The sequence below is a fragment of the Trachinotus anak genome, unplaced genomic scaffold (genome assembly GCF_046630095.1).
Source record: "Trachinotus anak isolate AG129_WGS33_773 ecotype Australia unplaced genomic scaffold, CSIRO_AGI_Tana_v1 ptg000017l, whole genome shotgun sequence".
Taxonomy (NCBI): domain Eukaryota; kingdom Metazoa; phylum Chordata; class Actinopteri; order Carangiformes; family Carangidae; genus Trachinotus; species Trachinotus anak.
In genome coordinates, this window is record NW_027273868.1 from 2,204,921 (window position 1) to 2,224,072 (window position 19,152).

General features: G+C 45.6%; 3 protein-coding genes across 6 annotated transcripts in view; all 3 read left to right on the forward strand.

The window, feature by feature from the left end:
* The window catches only part of smg1 (SMG1 nonsense mediated mRNA decay associated PI3K related kinase), a 47,382-nt gene extending 44,157 nt beyond the window's left edge, over window positions 1-3,225 (forward strand). Inside the window, exons 61-64 of the mRNA XM_071501486.1 lie at window positions 119-219; window positions 856-1,032; window positions 1,435-1,541; window positions 2,084-3,225. Coding sequence (XP_071357587.1) covers window positions 119-219; window positions 856-1,032; window positions 1,435-1,541; window positions 2,084-2,161 — 463 coding nt within the window. The 3' untranslated portion in view covers window positions 2,162-3,225. The remainder of the gene's footprint in view (window positions 1-118; window positions 220-855; window positions 1,033-1,434; window positions 1,542-2,083) is intronic.
* Window positions 3,226-4,391: 1,166 nt separating this feature from the next.
* On the forward strand, window positions 4,392-9,850 carry hao1 (hydroxyacid oxidase (glycolate oxidase) 1). Its single transcript, XM_071501501.1, has 8 exons — window positions 4,392-4,754; window positions 6,805-6,956; window positions 7,641-7,911; window positions 8,046-8,218; window positions 8,357-8,448; window positions 8,646-8,804; window positions 9,096-9,165; window positions 9,298-9,850. The coding sequence occupies exons 1-8, from the start codon at window positions 4,618-4,620 to the stop codon at window positions 9,363-9,365; spliced, it is 1,122 nt and encodes a 373-aa protein (XP_071357602.1). The 5' UTR covers window positions 4,392-4,617; the 3' UTR covers window positions 9,366-9,850.
* Window positions 9,851-11,019: 1,169 nt separating this feature from the next.
* On the forward strand, window positions 11,020-18,338 carry mettl22 (methyltransferase 22, Kin17 lysine). 4 transcript variants are annotated; one of them, XM_071501496.1, is made up of 13 exons: window positions 11,025-11,141; window positions 11,211-11,293; window positions 11,870-12,018; window positions 12,252-12,465; window positions 12,614-12,756; window positions 13,506-13,546; window positions 13,672-13,816; window positions 14,542-14,613; window positions 15,086-15,139; window positions 16,032-16,112; window positions 17,005-17,107; window positions 17,494-17,662; window positions 17,911-18,338. In XM_071501496.1, exons 3-13 carry the CDS (start codon window positions 11,913-11,915, stop codon window positions 17,983-17,985), a joined length of 1,203 nt encoding a protein of 400 aa, XP_071357597.1. In that variant the 5' UTR covers window positions 11,025-11,141; window positions 11,211-11,293; window positions 11,870-11,912; the 3' UTR covers window positions 17,986-18,338. The 4 variants fall into 4 exon arrangements, with proteins under 4 accessions (XP_071357598.1, XP_071357597.1, XP_071357600.1 ...); XM_071501497.1 differs by lacking the exon at window positions 11,211-11,293 and having other exon boundaries at window positions 11,020-11,141; XM_071501499.1 differs by lacking the exon at window positions 11,211-11,293 and having other exon boundaries at window positions 11,041-11,141; window positions 11,877-12,018.
* Window positions 18,339-19,152: the final 814 nt, after the last annotated feature.

A 19,152-nucleotide genomic window follows, 5' to 3' on the forward strand; every position in this document is an offset into this window, starting at 1 on the left:
CACACATCCACACACACGCACTCACACATATCCGTGCACACACACACACACACACACACACACACACTCTTCTGATGTCTCCATATAAACCTGTATTAACCCTGTGTGTGTCTCTCAGTGTGTATAATGGCCTGGTGGGCTTCGCCTCCCCCCTGGTGACGGACAGAGACAGTGAATGTGCCAGTCCTGTGTCTGCAGCACAGACGAGCTTCGCAGCAGGTACCAACTGACAGGAACATACAGTCCCTTTCACCCCCTCACCCCTTCACCCTCTCACCCCATCACCCCTCTAATGCTGTAAAGACACCACAGCTTCCTCCTGTAGCTCAGAGCAGCAGCTGTCTACAGTTAGAGAGAAAACATCCAGAGAAACATGTGAAACTGCTGCAGGAGCCATTTGACATTTGAACGCCCTCTGCAGACCTGAGGACACAGGGACTAGATACTGTGTAAGGATGAACATGGTGACAGTCACATTAAACACAGACTGTGTGGCTTGTGTCCACCTTCAGTCTCACAGTGAGCAGCACTGAGAGCAACCTAGAGCCTCTGAGGGCGAGTGGATGAGTGATGTCACTGTCAGCATCATGACCAGTTTAGTTAGAGTGAAGTGAGTGAGTCATGGTGGTAACATGAATGAATTAAAGCTCAGATCATCTCCTGTAGAGACAGATGTCTCCTCCTCCACCTCCATCAATCTTTAGCAGTGATGAGAAGACGTACAGGAACACACAAGGTTTACTTCCTGTCTTAGTCATGTGACCTGCTGCAGACTGTTAAAGGCCTCATCAGTCTGATCCTGATCAAACTTTTTCTCTTCACTGTTTTCTCTCACACCACGTCACATGACTCCAGCTGTGAGGTGCAGTGGGGTGAAGACCCAGCCAGACTCAATGTCCCAGAATGCACGCAAGGGTCTGCCACGTAACCTCGGGACCCCCAATGACACCCCACCGGGCACTCTGCTGATGAACAGCAAGGGCCTCAACCCCAGCCCCAAGAGGGCTGTACGAGACCCCAAAACAGGACGAGGTACGGTTCTCCACACTCTTTACTCTGACGGTCGTTCTGAACACACACAATGTAACACATCTGAACACACAACAACAGAGCAACAGGTGTGACCCTGAGGATTCACACAGGGAAGACACACCTTCACAGCGGTGGGTTAGATTTAGTCTTTGGTGAAAGTCAATGATGTGTTCATCTCTTTTCTTCTCACTGGTGTTACCGTCTGTGTCCAGTTACCGTGGCAATGGGTGTCTAATGCAAACCAAACTTAGTGAACTGTTCTCTCTGATCTGATCCTGCTCAGCTTACAGCAGGACTGGATTCAAACCTGAATGAATGAATGAACGAGTGAGTGAGTGAGTCAGTGATGTTGATGGTGGTGAAGTGGTGACTGCTCTGAACCTGCTGCTCTGTGTGTTACAGCCGTCCAGGAGAGGAACTCGTACGCAGTCAGTGTGTGGAAGAGAGTGAAAGCCAAGCTGGAGGGCAGAGACATCGACCCCAACAGGAGGATGAGCGCCACAGAGCAGGTCACACACACACACACACACACACACACACACACACACCATCAGTGTAACACTCAGTGTCCCTGTCAGCTGTGTTTACTCTTCACTATACTGAGGATATACAGTTACCTGTTTAATGTCTGCTGTAAAAAGTTGGTGTGTGGAATTTTAACTTGACTGAAGTAGAGAAGACGAGTTGAGATAACTTAATAAACTGCTGTCAAGGCTCATGGAGCTGCTTTGATCAACTCAAGCTAAGCTAACTGTTGTCGAAACTAAACTAGCATGTAGCATGACCACCTCCTTCTGGACCAATGACAGATGGATGACATCTCCGCTTCTGGCTTCACTTTGGGAGCTGTGATGTCATCCATCTTCATACAGTCATTATTCTGGGCTGGGGTGCCGTCTCTGATGTCATCACCTGTATTAGTGTGTAAATGAGGCCTGTTGAATGAATCTGTATCTGACAGTCCGGTTTTATCTTGGACCTGCTCTGGAGTCAGACCTGGTCTGGAGTCAGTCAAAGGCTGTGAAACATGTTTCCTGTCGTTTGGCTCCAGGTGGATTTCGTCATCAAGGAGGCCACCAACATGGACAACCTGGCCCAGCTGTATGAGGGCTGGACTGCCTGGGTGTGAACGCTAGCTGCTTCATGTCTTTGGTCCAGCGAAGGCTTGGAGATTCACCAGCGTCCAGCGGGTCTGGGGTGTCGGAACAGCAGCACCGGGCCACACTAGGGGGAGGAAATGGGAAGCGGATGCTTCGTCCGCCCTCCCAAACTCCTGGGCACCCAAACTGGGGCAGCGACCTCGTAGCACCGCTGCAACCACACTCCCCCAACCATCGGCGATCGGGCCAACACAACGCTTAGTGGGCCTGCGGCCCCGCCTTCCTTTCTGGGGTTTGACCGAGCAAAGCGGCGCCAAATGGGGGAGGGGGGAAGGAGGGCAAAGGCCTTCTCACCCTCGACTTGGAGATACCTTCCCCCCTCACCTGCGTAGCTCACTATCAAGTTGTACCCATAAACATCAATGCATCCTGTTGAGCCAATCAAATCCACCTGAGGGCAGGATGAAGCAGGAAGTGAGCACACAGCTGACAGGCTGTGGGTGGGACTTCACCAGGGCTACAGCTCAGGTGGACGGGGCGTTTACACGGCCACACTCTTTTTCTCTAATCTTTCCTCGACGGCTTTGGTTCTGATTGGCCAGTGGGTGACACGGTTGGAAGGGAACAATGGAACGCAGGTTTGACGGCGTTCTGGAGGCGACAAGGACACCCAGCTGAACCCTGAAATGAGAAGAAATTCAATAATTAAACTGATTGATACTGATTGATGACCAGTCTGAGTGTTTTTCAAGAGGCTCTGTGTGGTCAGACGTCCTGTGGTGGACTGGATCTGGACGAGGGGACTCGTCAGACGAGCAGAGCCTCAGTCTGACTCTTCTTCAGTGTAGTCTTGTGCTTTGTGACGAACTTAAGTAGAGTAGACTACTTCTTCTTCTTCTTCTTCTTCTTCTTTTCACCTGCCTGTTACAGCTGTAGCTGACCTAATGTATTCACCCCCCCCCTCCCTGAAGCTTGCATTTTATTAACCTTGACTTTCTAATTTTACCTTTTTAGTGGGAGAAGTTATGTTTTTGGTGATGGTGCAAATGTGAATTCTTAAGGCTTTTAGAAGACGAATAAACATGGAACTGAGGAGAGTTGACTTTTATTTAATCAAACTGAGTCACAGATGAATAAACCTGCAGATACAAGCTTCAGTGACGCTCTCATAGTTCACCAGTTTACCACATGGTAAAGACTGTCAGAAGTTTCAGTCTTTTCATGAAAGATACAGTTTAAAGAACACGGCTGTGGTTTAAAATGGATCGACGTCTTCTCACACTATTCATGGACGTTAGCTGTGAACAGTGAGTTTGTAGGATTTTTAGAGGTGAAAGTTTGCAATAATTCATCAGAGAAAAGTGAACAAAAGTCATAAAGAAGCAAAAACCTCATTTTGTCTTGTTCTGCTCCTGGAGAACAAAATACTGAACAAACACTGTCAGTTAGACCAGAGGTACTTATCACATCAGGACCTGAACTGATACAAATTACACAAAGAGCCTGTCTGATAATTCAGCTCAGTTTTATTTGTATAGCACCAAATCCTAATGGACGTTATCTTAGGGCTTCTCACAGGGTCAGGTCAGACCTTTTATTAAAGAGAGAAGAAGAGGTTTTTGCTTTTAGATGTTTTCAGTACAGTCAAACATTTTGTCTGGGACTGAAAAGAAAAAATCACATTCTGATTATTTTGACAGATACTGTGATGAGAGTCATGATTATAGTGGGAATGATCATTTCTGTCTCACTGAAAACAAATATAAAAATGATGTGATTTTTGTTCGTTTCTATAGCAACAAAATTTTTCATCGATGTTGGTTGTTGTGACACATTTTACCTTCATCAAAAAAACTGCAACTCCTGTCATTTGGATGTTGAACTTGGCCACACTGTAATTTAGATAATACTGTATTAATTGTTCAGTCAGTGTTAGTTAGGAGTAAAATTATGGTGAAAATAAAATTGCTGGGGACCCCAAGGAACCCCCTCAAGGACCTCTGTGGGTCCCTGAACCCAACTGAGAGAACCACAGATTTAGAGGAAACATTAGATAGAAGTGAATGTATGTACATGTGCGCGCACAGTTACACAACATGATGGCTGACAGAGGTTGCACTGGAGCAGGACTGTGCCAACTTCTGCAGACTGGAACTCTGATCTGGTTCTGGGTCTGAGCTTTGACCCTGACTCTGTCCCTCCTGATGGGGATCATTACTTTGCTCTTGACTGTGTGGGGGTCAAGGTTCACCTGCAGCCAGCACCTTGTCATGATTTAACACAGACAGGTATAAAGGTCCAGGTGGTCCAGTCTTCCGGTTTGTTCCGGTCTAACACGTTATCTAGTGTAAACTGAGCTGAGCTGAGCAGAGACTCGCTCAGAAGTCCTGATCACAGCTAAGAGTCCTGCTGCAGGTTAATGATTACACAGCTGTGTGTGAGACAGTGAGCTGCCTCAGTGTTGTGGTGGTGTTGTGTGACAGCCATGTCAGCGCAGCGTGTGTGTGTGTCCGACTTTGAGGAGGAAGCCAGGAAAGTTCTTCCTAAAGCTGTGTATGATTACTACAGCTCAGGAGCTGAGGAGCAGAGGACGCTGGCTGCCAACGTCGCTGCCTTCAACAGGTACACACACACACACACACACACACACACACACACACACACACACACAGTGTTTCAGCAGCAGCCTCAGAGCTGTGACTATTCACTGTCACGTGAATGTCGTCTAACACCTGTAGTTTTTCACATGTGGACCTGCAGCTTCACCTGTCGTCCAGGTGTGGTCGTTAAAGTGACTCGTCCCTGGTTCACTCTGTGGTTAGTCTGTCACTCATCATGTTCATAAATCAACGTGTTGAACTTGATGTAGTTTTACAGTTTACTATAAAATGTGCAAGTGACCATGCAACCACTGTGTCTGCTCCTGCTGCTCTAACGTTAGTGAGGCACAGAGACAGGACTACAACACCCACAATCCTCTGGGTTTGTTCTTTCCTTTATTACATGACTTTATCTTGTGTAAACTGAGCAAATTAAGGAGAAGGAGGAGAAGCTGATGAAGCCTCCAGCAGGTTAATGATTACAGCTGATCAGCTGATCAGTTAGCTATTTTTGGTTGAGGGGACTCTCTCTCTCTCTGTGTGTGTGTGTGTGTGTGTGTGTGTCTCTGTGTCTCTCATGTGGCTACTTTTGGGGACAATTTTCAGACTAAGACAATAAGAAAAAAATCCCCTCTAACCTAATGACCCAGAAACATGCAGACAGATACAGGAAGTCGATCTCCCAGTTCCTGCTGTTGCCACAGGCAGAGTTAACAGTCAGTGTTAGAACAGTGTTAGAACATAGAACAGTGTTAGAACAGTGTTGGAACACAGAGCGGCTTTAGAACAGTGTTAATGCACTGTTAGAACATAGAGCAGTGATTGAGCAGTGTTAGAAGCGTTAGAACATAGACCAGTGTTAGAACAGCGTTAGCAGTCTTAGAACATAGAGCAGTGTTAGAACATAGAACAGTGTTAGAGCAGTGTTAGAACATAGAACAGTGTTAGAACATAGAGCAGTGTTAGAACATAGAACAGTGTTAGAGCAGTGTTAGAACACAGCAGTGTTAGAACATAGAACAGTGTTAGAGCAGTGTTAGAACACAGCAGTGTTAGAGCAGTGTTAGAACATAGAACAGTGTTAGAGCAGTGTTAGAACATAGAACAGTGTTAGAGCAGTGTTAGAACACAGCAGTGTTAGAACATAGAGCAGTGTTAGAACGCTGTTAAAGCAGTGTTAGAACATAGAACAGTGTTAGAGCAGTGTTAGAACATAGAACAGTGTTAGAGCAGTGTTAGAACACAGCAGTGTTAGAACATAGAGCAGTGTTAGAACGCTGTTAAAGCAGTGTTAGAACATAGAACAGTGTTAGAGCAGTGTTAGAACATAGAACAGTGTTAGAGCAGTGTTAGAACATAGAGCAGTGTTAATGAAGTGTTAGAACAGCGTTAGAGCAGTGTTAGAACATAGAACAGTGTTAGAGCAGTGTTAGAACATAGAGCAGTGTTAGAACACAGCAGTGTTAGAACATAGAACAGTGTTAGAGCAGTGTTAGAACATAGAGCAGTGTTAATGAAGTGTTAGAACAGCGTTAGAGCAGTGTTAGAACATAGAACAGTGTTAGAGCAGTGTTAGAACATAGAGCAGTGTTAGAGCAGTGTTAGAACACAGCAGTGTTAGAACATAGAACAGTGTTAGAGCAGTGTTAGAACACAGCAGTGTTAGAACATAGAGCAGTGTTAGAACACAGCAGTGTTAGAACATAGAGCAGTGTTAATGCAGTGTTAGAACAGCGTTAGAGCAGTGATGTCTGATCTACATCTTAGAACAGCCTGGGGTTCTGGATAACGACGTATCTCTAACAAACAGCACAAAGGTGGAGCGGAGTCTGTTGGAGAGTAAATCTGCTGAACCACCTGAAGCATCTGTGGGACTCTTCTCTGGCTGGAGAACATCAAATACGTCCCCAAGGATCAACCAAAAACACTTCCTGTAGTTTTAGATTTTTCACCTTCACAGCAGGGACATCACTTTTTGTGTTGTTGTCGGTGCTGCTCCAGCATGTTTCTGTATTTGTGCTGTGTGTATTTGCATTGCATGTGCTGTCAAACTGATGATGGTGTGTGTGCAGGTGGTGTCTTGTCCCCAGGGTGTTGAAGGATGTATCCTCAGTGGACCTGTCTGTCTCTGTGCTGGGTCAGAGGCTCAGTATGCCTCTGTGTGTTGCAGCCACAGCGATGCAGAGGATGGCTCATCCTGAGGGGGAGACGGCTACAGCAAGAGGTGAACACACACACACACACACAGAGGTGTGTGTAAATCACTCCCTAATCACTATATTACTGTAAGCTGTACGGTTGCGAACAGGTCTGCAGCCTCTCAGTTCAGTTTGATTTCCAAGGCCTTATCAGTAGTCACACACCAACATGTGTATGGATGTATCTGCATAGACCTGCAACCAATCAGAGCAGAGAAATGTGTGACAGACTTCAGCTGTTTGTTCCTTTAGAGAAAATATACATCAAGATTCAGTTCAATCCAGGTCCAGAGTTCAGTTTGTTCGAGATCTCAGATTGAACTCTGCAGCATCACAGTTCCAACATCAAACTCAGCCTCCTCCAAACCTCTGTTCACACTCCACTCTACACTGAAGACACTGTTCTAACACTACATCACTGTTCATCAGACTGTGGCTCAGTTCCTCTGGTTTCTCTGTGAACATGGAGCCAGACAGACACAGAGGTAAACGGTCTACAGAGGGTTTACAGAGGGTCTATAGAGGGACCTCAGCCCCACACAGGGAGAAGACAGATGTGGTGTTTTGTGCACCTTGGATGAGATGACCTCTTGTTGTTGGTGAAGCTGTGTGGAGAGCTCTGTAAGCATGAACTCAGTTTGAACAAGAACTGTGAGTTAGCATCAACCTCCATCATCATCCTACAGTCCAGTCTACCTATGTCTACCCAGCATGCCGAGCAGTGGGAACGGGGATGATGCTGAGCTCCTGGGCTACCTCCACTATAGAGGAAGTGATGTCATCAATGACAGCCTCACTGGGTGGGGGGGGTGTCCTGTGGCTGCAGCTCTACATCTACAAAGACAGAGAGCTCACACTGTCATTGGTACGCCGTGCTGAGGAGGCGGGCTATAAGGCTATCTTTGTTACCGTGGATACACCATACCTTGGGAGGAGATGGGATGACATGCGCAATCACTTTAAACTTCCCCCACACCTGAGGTAGGAACCAAATACAACAGCAACATTTCTCAAATATCACCATGGAGACCATGTTAACTCTTCACTGTGTGTGTGTGTGTGTGTGTGTGTCTGTCCGTCCATCCGTCCGTCCGTCCGTCCGTCCGTGTCCTCAGTATGTCTAACTTCTCCACAGCCTCCCTGGCTTTCTCTGAGGGTAACTATGGAAATGACAGTGGTTTGGCTGTTTATGTTGCCAAAGCCATCGACCCCACACTCTGCTGGGACGACATCAGCTGGCTGAAGAAACACACACATCTGCCTGTGATTGTGAAGGGAGTACTGAATGGTATACACACACACACACCAGCCAAACTTGTTTTTAACCCTGTGAGAACACACTGACATTGTGTGTGTGTGTGTGTGTGTGTGTGTGTGTGTGTGTGTGTGTGTGTGTGTGTGTGTGTGTGTGTGTGTGTGGGGTCAGGTGAGGATGCAATCCAGGCCGTGAACTATGGTGTCAGTGGCATCCTGGTGTCCAATCATGGAGCTCGACAACTGGATGGGGTTCCTGCCACGGTGTGTGTGTGTGTGCTGTTACTGAAATATCTCTGACAGTGTGAACTACTATAGATAATATTGTATCAAAATATGGAATAATCAAGAAGTCTGGACACAGTGAGGTCAGCTCTCTGCTGCTGGCTAGAGAAACATACAATATCACAAGGCAACGTTTACATGTACTTTATGTGACAATATAAGGTGTGTGTGTGTAGCTGGATGTGTTGGAGGAGGTGGTGCAGGCGGTGCAGGGTTGCTGTGACGTCTACCTGGATGGAGGAGTGAGGCGAGGGACAGACGTCCTGAAGGCCTTAGCTCTGGGAGCCAAGGCGGTCTTCGTCGGTCGACCGGTGCTGTGGGGCCTCGCCTGTCAGGTGAGGCACCACACTCACCCACAGTCTCATCAGACTCAGTCAGGAGGGGGGCTGAGGACCCCAGCCCCAGTCACCCTGCCAAACCCTCAGAGCAGTTTCCTACACCAAACAGTTGTTTCCTTTGTTTGTGTGTCAGGACTGAAATTGGTTTTTGGTTTTCTGAAATTCAGATCCACTGGATGAGAAACTGGATTTTTTTATGTTTGTGTTTAGACCTAAATAATAAAATGTGGTCATCAACATCATCATGAAACAAGTGCTTATGGTTATTATAAACATGTGTGTGTCCAGGGGGAGCAGGGAGTTATTGAGCTCCTGGAACTTCTCAAAGAGGAGCTGCGACTGGCTATGGCACTGTCAGGTAACACACAGGCACACACACAAAAATTAAATCCCCACCTGTCAGCATTCATTCATTCATTTTCTCGGGCCAGCCCTTCTGTGTATATGTGTGTATCTTTGTAATATGTGTGATTTGTGTGTGTGTGTGTAGGTTGTCGCTCTGTGTCCGAGGTGAACAGATCTCTAGTCAGGAGAGTGGACTTCACCTCCAGGATGTGAGAGAAGAATCAATAATCAATAACTCCTCTGATGGATCACTGGTTGTAATCATCTGTCACATGTGTTTTTGTGGTGTCTGTATTTTTTTCTTCTTGGTTCTATTGAGCTTGTGCAGAAAGCTGTTTCATGTGATTTGACATGACTGTGATGTCAGTTTGAAGGATGTGGGTTTTTAAAGCATCAGTCAGAGACAGCGTAGTTAAAGACCTGCTGAGTTGCATTATGGGAAATATAGGATCCTGTGTTTTGGAGTTTTTCGCACACTACCCAGATGAGAAGAGCTAAAGGTTTGGATATCTCACTCTTTCCTGCAGTGCCCCGTTAAGTCCATACTTAACGGGGCACTTTTACTACACAACCTTTTTACTACACGAGAAACAGTCACCTGCAGTCACCTGCAGTCATGTCCTGTATTAGTTGTGCTTCACAGTAACCTTGTGTCTCCTTCCTCTTTGTTCCTCATTAAAACTGAAGCTGTAAACGAGGAGCAGTGCAGTGTGTTTGATGCGTTGCTCTCAGTCTGTGTCTCTTCATATCACTGCATTTAAAACCTCACTCTCATGCTGTAACTCAGCTGCTGCACTGACAACCTCTCCCCAACCAGAAGACTACGTTACCAGCTGCCCAAGCTCCAGGCTCCAGGCTGACTGCATGGACACCAGCTGGTGTTAATGACACTTATTTTCTTTAATGATCAGTTGAATGGTCTGACCAAAAGTCACAGACTTATTCTATTAAAACGAAATGAATTGGTGTGAGACCATGAAAGACCCATTTAAGATTACTGTTCTGTGGTTTTATCAAGTCAAATTGAGACTTGAATGAATTTTTAGATTTTAAAAAGCTAAGTCTGAAGCGTTCGAGTCAAGTCTGAAGTCCTCGTTTCTGTGACTCAGGTCTGGCTCAAGTCAAAATCTCAAGTCTACAGCTGTGGTCCAGAGGATCTGATCTTGGTCTCTGAAGACACTGCTTCATTCTGCTGCCTCCTTCCTTGTGTTGTTGTGTCAGATGGTGTTTCAGCAAATCTCAAAACCTATCAAACCAAACCACTTAAATACCACTACCACCTGTTTTTACTGATGTGTATTGTAACGTTCACTTCAGACACTTCCAGAATAACCATACGTACATACGGATCCTCCAGACCTGTTATAGGAGCTATAATTTAAAACATTTCAATTTGTCTGCATCAAAAAAAAAGAAAAAGAAACGCTTTATTTGGTTCCGCCTGAACGGACGTTTTACAGCGTAACACAGGAGAGGGACGCCTGTTACAGCGGTGATCGGTAGAGATGAGCACAGAGGTGCCGGGAGGAGACCTGTGTGCTCCGAGAGGAACACCTGTGACGTCTGTAGGTGTGTCCCCTCTCACCTGAGTGTGACTGAGCTCACCACTGTACCTGCAAAGGCACACAACCTGTCACTCACTGTCTACTGTCTGACGGGAACAGAGCAGCCAGCTTAGCGACAGCACTGGGCCCTGTCAGATGACCACCGACTGTTAACGCTGATCAATAACATCTCAATAATCACTGCCTGTATTCATACAGAGGACAGTGATGATATTCACATCTTTTGTGAACCCACCGTCCTCCAGCAGAGGGCGCCGCTGAGCCTGTAACCTCCAAGTCTGTGTTGATCGTCTTAGTTCCCGGAACAGAAGCTGTATCTTAACTGTTGCAGCCCGGACACGATTTGAGAAGGCACTATTTTGATATTGAGTGGCAGTGGCAGCTGAGTGGTGGGGGCGTGCTCCGTGCTGCTGTGACAGAAACGGTAAGTCCCGTCGGTTCATGAAAACCACGATGAAAACCCGCCGTTGATCCAACCTGGTCTGTCTGACAGGAGCCTGGCGGGAAGAGTTAACGGCTCCCGGCGGTGTGCTCTGTTCAGGGTCTGTGGGAACTTTAATCTCCGGAGGCGCAGAGGTAAAGTTTCTGAATCCAGACGTCCGGACTCCACCTGCTGAGCCGCAGATTTAACGGGACTGTTAATCCGTGTTTTCATTTACACAGATGAGAACTAACGTGATTTATTTAATTATAATTCAAACGTCACTGAAAACAAACCTAAGAAACCAGTTTCTGAGTCATGGGACTATATTTGTAGACATTTTTTTTTTACCCTAGTCCCATATAATCATTATTGTTATTTTCGTTACTCAGCAGAAAATCAAGTGATTCTGCTTTCTTTTTTTCTTTTTTTTTTTTTTAAGGAAAACAGATCTCCTGTTTTGTGATTTCATTCGTCTAATTTTCTGAATCACAGTGATTTATAACTGGGGCACAAGGCTCAGCTGCTGTACCTGCAGATCACTTTAGATTCAATATCATTTATTTTCCCATGTTCAGTGTGTAGATTGGATTTCATAGAAAAACATCAGCATTGAGGGTGATGTAGGTGCCAGGTGTTGACGAGGTGGAGGAAGGTGTAGTTGCTCTGGTTTTGCTGCTGTGTCTGTGCGTGCTCAGTTTCACTCAGCCTGTTGTGCTCGGTGTCTCCAGCCTGTAGGAAGCAGATCACTGGGGTGAACATGAACCATCGGCCATGGACCAGATCACTTTTCATCATGATACCGTGCTGTCAGACATTCACATGTTCCTGCCTAATGCATGCCACCTCATGACACGCCTCAACCATGTGGGACAGCCCGGTGAGTGTCACGTGTTCACGTGTTAGAGGAAATCAGCTGTTTCACATTGATCACGTTTATCAGCCAGAAGTATTCACACATCTTAAATAGTAACTTCACCTCTGATATTATTTGGATATTTTGGGACATTTTTAAAACAAGAACACAGGAGCAAATGAAACAGGAGACAGAGAAGGTTCATGTGCTGGAATAAATGTGATTGATGTGTGCCCTGTTTGTCTTCATCCATCCAGTCTTCATCTCCAAATTCAGGATCTTGTCAGGTGTTGAAAAGCATGACCACAACAGTGATCGAGGGAAAAGCGCAGAGGAAGAGAAACACGATGACCTGAGGGCAGACGAGGAAAAACGCACAGCTGTCACCAAAGAAGACGCTGGACAGGAAGCTGGAGGAGGAAGTGTGGAGCTAGGCCTGGATAAGGACGGTGACCTGGATGTCAAACACAGGTGTGGACCAGCAGTGGCCTGTTCAGAGAGGGTCTGAGGCCGGACCAGGACCCGGACTGCATTAATGTTTTCACTGTTCATGTACCACACATGAAACATGCATGTGGTCACACACTAACTGATACACTACCCTACTCATGACCCCCAGACCAAGGAAAAACCCTGTGGAGGGCAGCGGGCGAGATCTGGTTTGTCCCATCATTCTCAAACAGTCTGAACCTGGACAGGAGGAAGAGGAGGAGTGTACCGATGATGAAGAAGATGAGTGCTCCAAAGATATTATCAGGATTGGTAAGAACCCAGATGTTTTCATCATCATGAATGTCTCACCAAAGTCAAGTGTTTAAATATCCGTAAAGGTCTAGAGCCTGAGTGCTGATGGTGAATGAAGGTGTTGACAGAATTCAGCTTGGAGTTCATATGAGGAGCTGCTGTTTGCCATTGCCCCCTCTGATCATGGTGATGTCTGCACTAATACCCACTGCTGCTGCTCATATAACATTTCAAAGGCTCCACCCCTCCCCCACCTGTGGGGTATCACCAGTCTCTGGCATGCTGAGCTCAGTGTTTCTGTGTGAGGATGATGAGGTCAGAGTTGAGCTGTGGACACTCTGAAAGCTTCTGTGCCAGGACAGAGATGTTATAGGAATAATCTGAATAAACCAGTGATCCAAATATCTGATGACTGAAATCCTCCATCTGGTTTAAATATAGAGTAAAATAGAAATGTGGCTTAAAGCAGGATAAAAGTGACTTTGTGCCTAACATGGTCCGTCCTGATAGCTGTGGAGGGTTAGCTGATAACTCTGGGTTTTCTCATCCAGCTACAAGCTGGTTCACATGAAAGAGGTAGAGTTGTTCAAATGAAATGATTATATTTGATGATGATGCTGTAGAAAATAATGTTAAACATCTCAGAGATGATCCAGAGAAAGGAGAGGCAGCTGAGCACAGTAAAGTGTCTGAATACTTCTGTAAACACCTGAGGAGTGACATCACACTCAGCCTGTGTTTAACCTATGAGTCTCTTCCCTCTGCAGAGCACACTATGGCCACGCCCCTGGAGGATGTCGGCAAACAGGTCAGTAAAATTCACTTACCTGTCCGTCTGTTGCCCCTCCCCTCACCATGAGCCTTCTTCTGTGTCACATGACTTGCAGTGGTTTCCCATCAGGACTTGGTGTGTGTCTCTTTTACCTGCCCCAGGTATGGCGAGGGGCCTTCCTCCTGGCTGACTTCATCCTCTCTGAGCCCGCCATGTTCAGAGGAGCGACAGTGCTCGAGCTGGGGGCGGGAACAGGCTTAACCAGCATCGTCATGGCAACCTTAGCCAAAACAGTGTACTGCACAGGTATAACGCCATCGAGCAGGCATCCTGATGAAAACAGACACTGACCAGCTGCTGTGTGTCCTCAGTGAATTAAACTACTGTGAATACACCTGAGCTTTGAACAGTGTCTCATGGTCTTCATCAGTGCATGGAGCATCAAGGCAGTGAGATACTGTTGAAACCTCAGAGGAAGAATCAAGACAGATCCTCAACGATCACATTCAGTCACACAAACCTGAGCTGAGCAAGAGATTCAAAGATACACAGGACATGATCAGCTGTGTCATTAGCCTTGGCATTAGCTCTGATCTTAGCCAGAGTCGTAGCCTTAGCATTAGTTCTGATCCTAGCCGGTGTTGTAGCCTTAGCGTTAGCTCCCCAGCAGCATTTCCCTCTGGGTGAACAGGTCAGTGGATGTACCAGTGGACAGGACTACGTCCTACAACACCTGGACTCCCCAGGGACGAGTGCAGGTGGACTGCAGCTTGGCCTCAACACGTCCTCTCAGAAATCCTCCTTTCCAAACTCCCCCCGCTCACTGTGCGCCCTCCTCCTGTCTGAGGTTCGCACACTGACTGAGCGTCTTGTCTTGTGTATCATACATCACACGTCACATCAGCCTCTGATTCCATCATGTCCAAACATCTGGACAGCGGAGGCAGGAGGAGCTGAGTGCTCCTCTGCACTGTGAACATGTGTGAGACACTCATCTCATGCACACACTTTACTGTCATTTTGTCTTACAGATGTGGGAGAGGACCTTCTGAGCATGTGCAAGAGAAATGTGACATTAAACAGACAGATGACGGAGTCTGCAGGTGAGATGACTCCTCCTCAGTGACCTCCTGCTGATACAGAGGACAGTGTTTGTGCAGTTGGCCTGAGGAGCTGTGATGTTCCTCCTCCAGCACAGATGAAGTTAAAGCTCGTCCTCCCCATGCAGCAGTGAGGATTTCACTAGGAGAGTGTAACGAGTTAAAGCTGTCTCTGCCAGACGTTTTGATAATGTTGTAAAGGAATAATGACAGTAAGAAAATGTACACCTGTGTTCACCTGCAGGTGGGTGGAGCTTCAGGACTAAACCAAACAAAGCTTCCTGCTGCTCTGGATAAAAGCTTAAATGTATTTACTGTTACTGTCTGTATATGAACTTCACACCAAACCTTTATTCTCATCACAGTTGATTTTATTATCGATTCACTGATGATTTATTTTATTGATTGCTCTTTTCCATTAAAAACAGTGAAACCTCCAGAGAGGCCTGTTAATCTGTGTGTGTCTGTCCCTCAGGTGGTGAGGTGAGAGTCAGACAGTTAGACTGGCTCCAGCATGACCTCTGTACAGGTAACACACACACACACACACACATACACATACATCTTTGTTTCTTCTATTTGAAATCTATTGATTTTATTGATTTTATTTTTGCTGCCCTTGTCAAGTGCTTTATAACATTTTCTAAAAGTGTTTTATAAATAAATATTTATTATTATTATTATTATTATTATTGTGTATCTATACCTGGTCCACCCAGCTACAGGAGGATCAGTGACAGACATGGTCTCTGATGTCTCTCTGAGGTTTGACAGTCCTGAAGAATTCAGTCATACCTCACAGACAAAACAATGAGTAACCGCGTTAGATAATGAGACTCTGTATATAACCTGACATCTCCCTTACTTTGTACTCATTCACTCATCTCATTCCAGAGAGTGCTGTGGGTCTGAATGAATTAAACTTAGAGAAAGACAAGAGTTTGACTTTGTGCTTTATTCAACAGAAATTGCCAGAACACACTTGAACTGTGATTTACTGTAGAAGAATCAACAGTATCTTATTAATACTTTCATTACTGCAGTAGCTGATTTATTTAAACCAGTTCTCAGTGGTGATCATGTCTTCTTCATGGTACTGCAGAGCTCATGTGTTGTAATCATGATGAACATGATGAGTACCCCTTCACACCAACCTGTCTTTACCAAGACCCTGAAGACTGTACAGACTCATGGATCCAGATTATGCTGGTCCTTAATGTGGACCAAAGACCACTTGAGTTCACTGTTTATTCTCCTTTGATATCATGTCTTTAAGAGAAGTCAGTAACTAACCCTCCAAACAGCTACATCTTGAACTAGCCTAATGCTCAGTGGGTAACCTGAGGCTACCGGGATGACATCATCAAAGACCTCCTGAAGAACCGCCCCCTTCTGACAATGTGTCCTTCTGATCTGTGCAGATGCTGACGCTGAATTCAGCTGGACAGAGGAGGAAGTAGCTGATATGTACGACAACACCAGCTTCATTATCGCTGCTGACAGTAGGTCACTGCAACAACAACACACAGACACACACACACACAGCTGACACTGGAGTGCAGGAGGAGCCTGATGTGTCCTCCTGACACTCACAGGGAGTTAATACATGTGATGATAATAAACAGTGAACTGATGAACTGATCTTCACCTTCTCACAGACACAGGATCAGCTTCACTTTATTTAACAAATGAATCCATGAAACACACTGAGTCTTTACCTCAGTCAGCTGAGAGCAGACTCCTCCCACCACCAGGTGGTTAGGGATCACAAGTGACCATCCAGACCAGTTTTCTCTGTGAGGTGGTCTTAGGTGGTCTGAGGTGGTCTAAGCGGGTCTGAGATGGCCTGAGGGCATCTGAGGGGGTCCAGCTGCTCATTTCTGAGGCATTCTCCTTTAAAAACACAGAAACCAGTTGAACAGGTCTTTGTGTTTCCTGATGTTTCTGCTCGTCTGTAGTGACGACCTGTAAATGAACCACACAACACAACATCTGGATTTACACACTGACTAAAATCACTCTGTAATTTCCACAGGTTTCTAAGAGATTTTCTTCCTAAAATAGTCATGGAGATCATTTATGAAATACTTTCATTTATTAATTCAGTCCAAATTTGACTGTATTAGAATAGAATAAGAATCCTTATTCCATTTTCACTAAAGTATTAAATCTAATGGAAGGTGATTGATGTGAATAATGTCTGGAGTTTCCCTCCACTGGAGTTTCTCTCCACTGTCACCTGTCAGGTGAACTGTTCATCTGTCCATTTACAGAATGAACAGGAACTGACACCCCCACTGTACCACAGGTTCATTACTGTCAGATGACCTGGACAGTCTGTCCCACACTGACAGAGCAGCGGATGAAGGTTCACACTGTGCTTTGTGTCACCAGTCTGTTACGACGACGACCTGACCGACGGCCTCTTCAGGACTCTGTACCGACTCTGCAGTAACTTCACTCACAGCTGCACCGTCTTCATTTCCATAGAGAAGAGGTAAGAGTCTGCTCCTCATCCTCTCACTGTGACAGGGTGAGTGTCTCCACCAGTCCAGGTGCTGGGAGGCGTTCAGGAACATCAGAGCTGACGTTCTGTCTGGTGCTTGTGGAACGTCCAGGTTGTTTCTCTCCGGTGATGAGAATACCTGTCGTCATCATACAGTTGTAGGAATGGTCTGATGATGTGTGTGTAATCAGAGGCTGCAGATGTGTCCACGTGTGTCCTGCTGCCTTCAGGTGCTGCAGGAATTTAATGAAGTGAAGGAGAAACAGCTGATAAACTGTAAACTGTCTGTCTGAGTGGTGGTTGCTGGTTGTGTCTCAGTCTCACAGCCTCTGCAGTGCTCAGGTCTCCTCCTCTGTCTCCATGTCTCTCTGCTCCAGGATGAACTTCACCCTGAGACACATGAATGTTTCCTGTGAGGCCTACAACCACTTCAGCCTGTGTCTGTCCCAGCTGCAGGAGCTGGTGGACGGACGGTGCAGATTCACAGTGGAGCAGCTTCCTGCTGATTTTCCACAGTTTCTTCTGTATGAGCGAATAGAGCAGCTGGTAAGAGAAACGCTCTCGTACGTCTTTGTATTTACCTGTAAACAACCCTGGACCCAGAGTCCAGCTCCTGACACAGGTGACCTCCACAGGTGTCTGAACACCTGAACACATCCTCTGCAGACTCACACAGAGCCTGCAGAGATTGTAAGTAACGCACACAGAGCTGTGTGTATGGAAGTCCTGTATCTCCCCAGTCCTGCTCAGTTTGGATGGATCAGATGATTAATTTTTATTCTGGTTTTCTGTAGGAGCTGTGGAAGGTGACCTCCACTCCACTTCCATGTGACCGAGCTCAGTCTGAATCTGAGGTGGTCTCGACTTGACTGGACTCACATCAAAGCAGTGTAACACTGCTGTCCCCAGAATCAGATCTACAGTGTGCTGCAGGAACAGGTGAAGGTTTGAAACTCGTGGCAGCATCACCTGTTCCTACCTGAGTAAAATGATGTCATTTAGTTCATTCAACATACAGACAGACATCTGGACAACTAAAGCTTGTCAGGTGTTTTTAAAGTGGCTCACTGATCCATTGCATGGATGTAGAATTATTTATTGTTAAACTAGAGTCATGCTTTCTGACCTGACCTTAACAGAAAGACTTTTAACTTTGTTAATGGAAAGTCACCTGGAGCTGGACCAATTGAAACAAGGTCTAATAAAAAATAATTTCTCATAATTTCTCTTCTCTCGGAATGCTATTTAACCATTTAAAACTATTGTTCTTATTATTTATGTATTGATTTAGTGGCAGCTCAGAATGCTGTATGATTAAGTTGCTATTAAAACATTTTTCATTCACATGGCAAGGAAACTACATCGCAGCATTAAAATGTTCTTCTGTGTTTTATTTGAAGTGTTGATCTCCATCAGAAGATATATTTGTTATTTTAAGAACTAAAAACCATCAGTGTAGTTTTACATCTCCTCTCTCAGGCTTCTCTCTGGAGCTCTAGTAACAACAGGTCAGTCAGCCAATCAGAAGAGAGGATCTGAGCCTCTCTTCTGATTGGCTGAGTGTAGAACCTAGACCTGCTTTATAATCAGAAACACACATGGACATCTGCCTTTAGACTGTATGGACCTTTAAATATTTAGATTTAGAGTTAACATTTAACATATTTATTAACATATACACATTGTTAACAGTTACATGTTTTTTTTCACATGAATTTCTCAAATGTCTCAAATGAGGAAAATGAGCTAATTAAAAGTCAGCTAGATATTCACAATATATCAGCTATAAAAAATGTAACTGAATTTTTACATCTGACACCTCATACATGCATAATTGACCCATTATATTAAATGAAGGAGGACACAGTGTGTTATGGGTCTTCCCTGGCCTCCTACCAGCTGGACAGTCCAATGGAAAGTGCCCAGAGGCGTCCTGATGGGGGGATGGATGGCATAAAGATAAATGAAATGACACGTCTAAATGAATGATAAAAGAAAATGCAGGCCTACTTGCATTATAATGAAAGCATATAGAA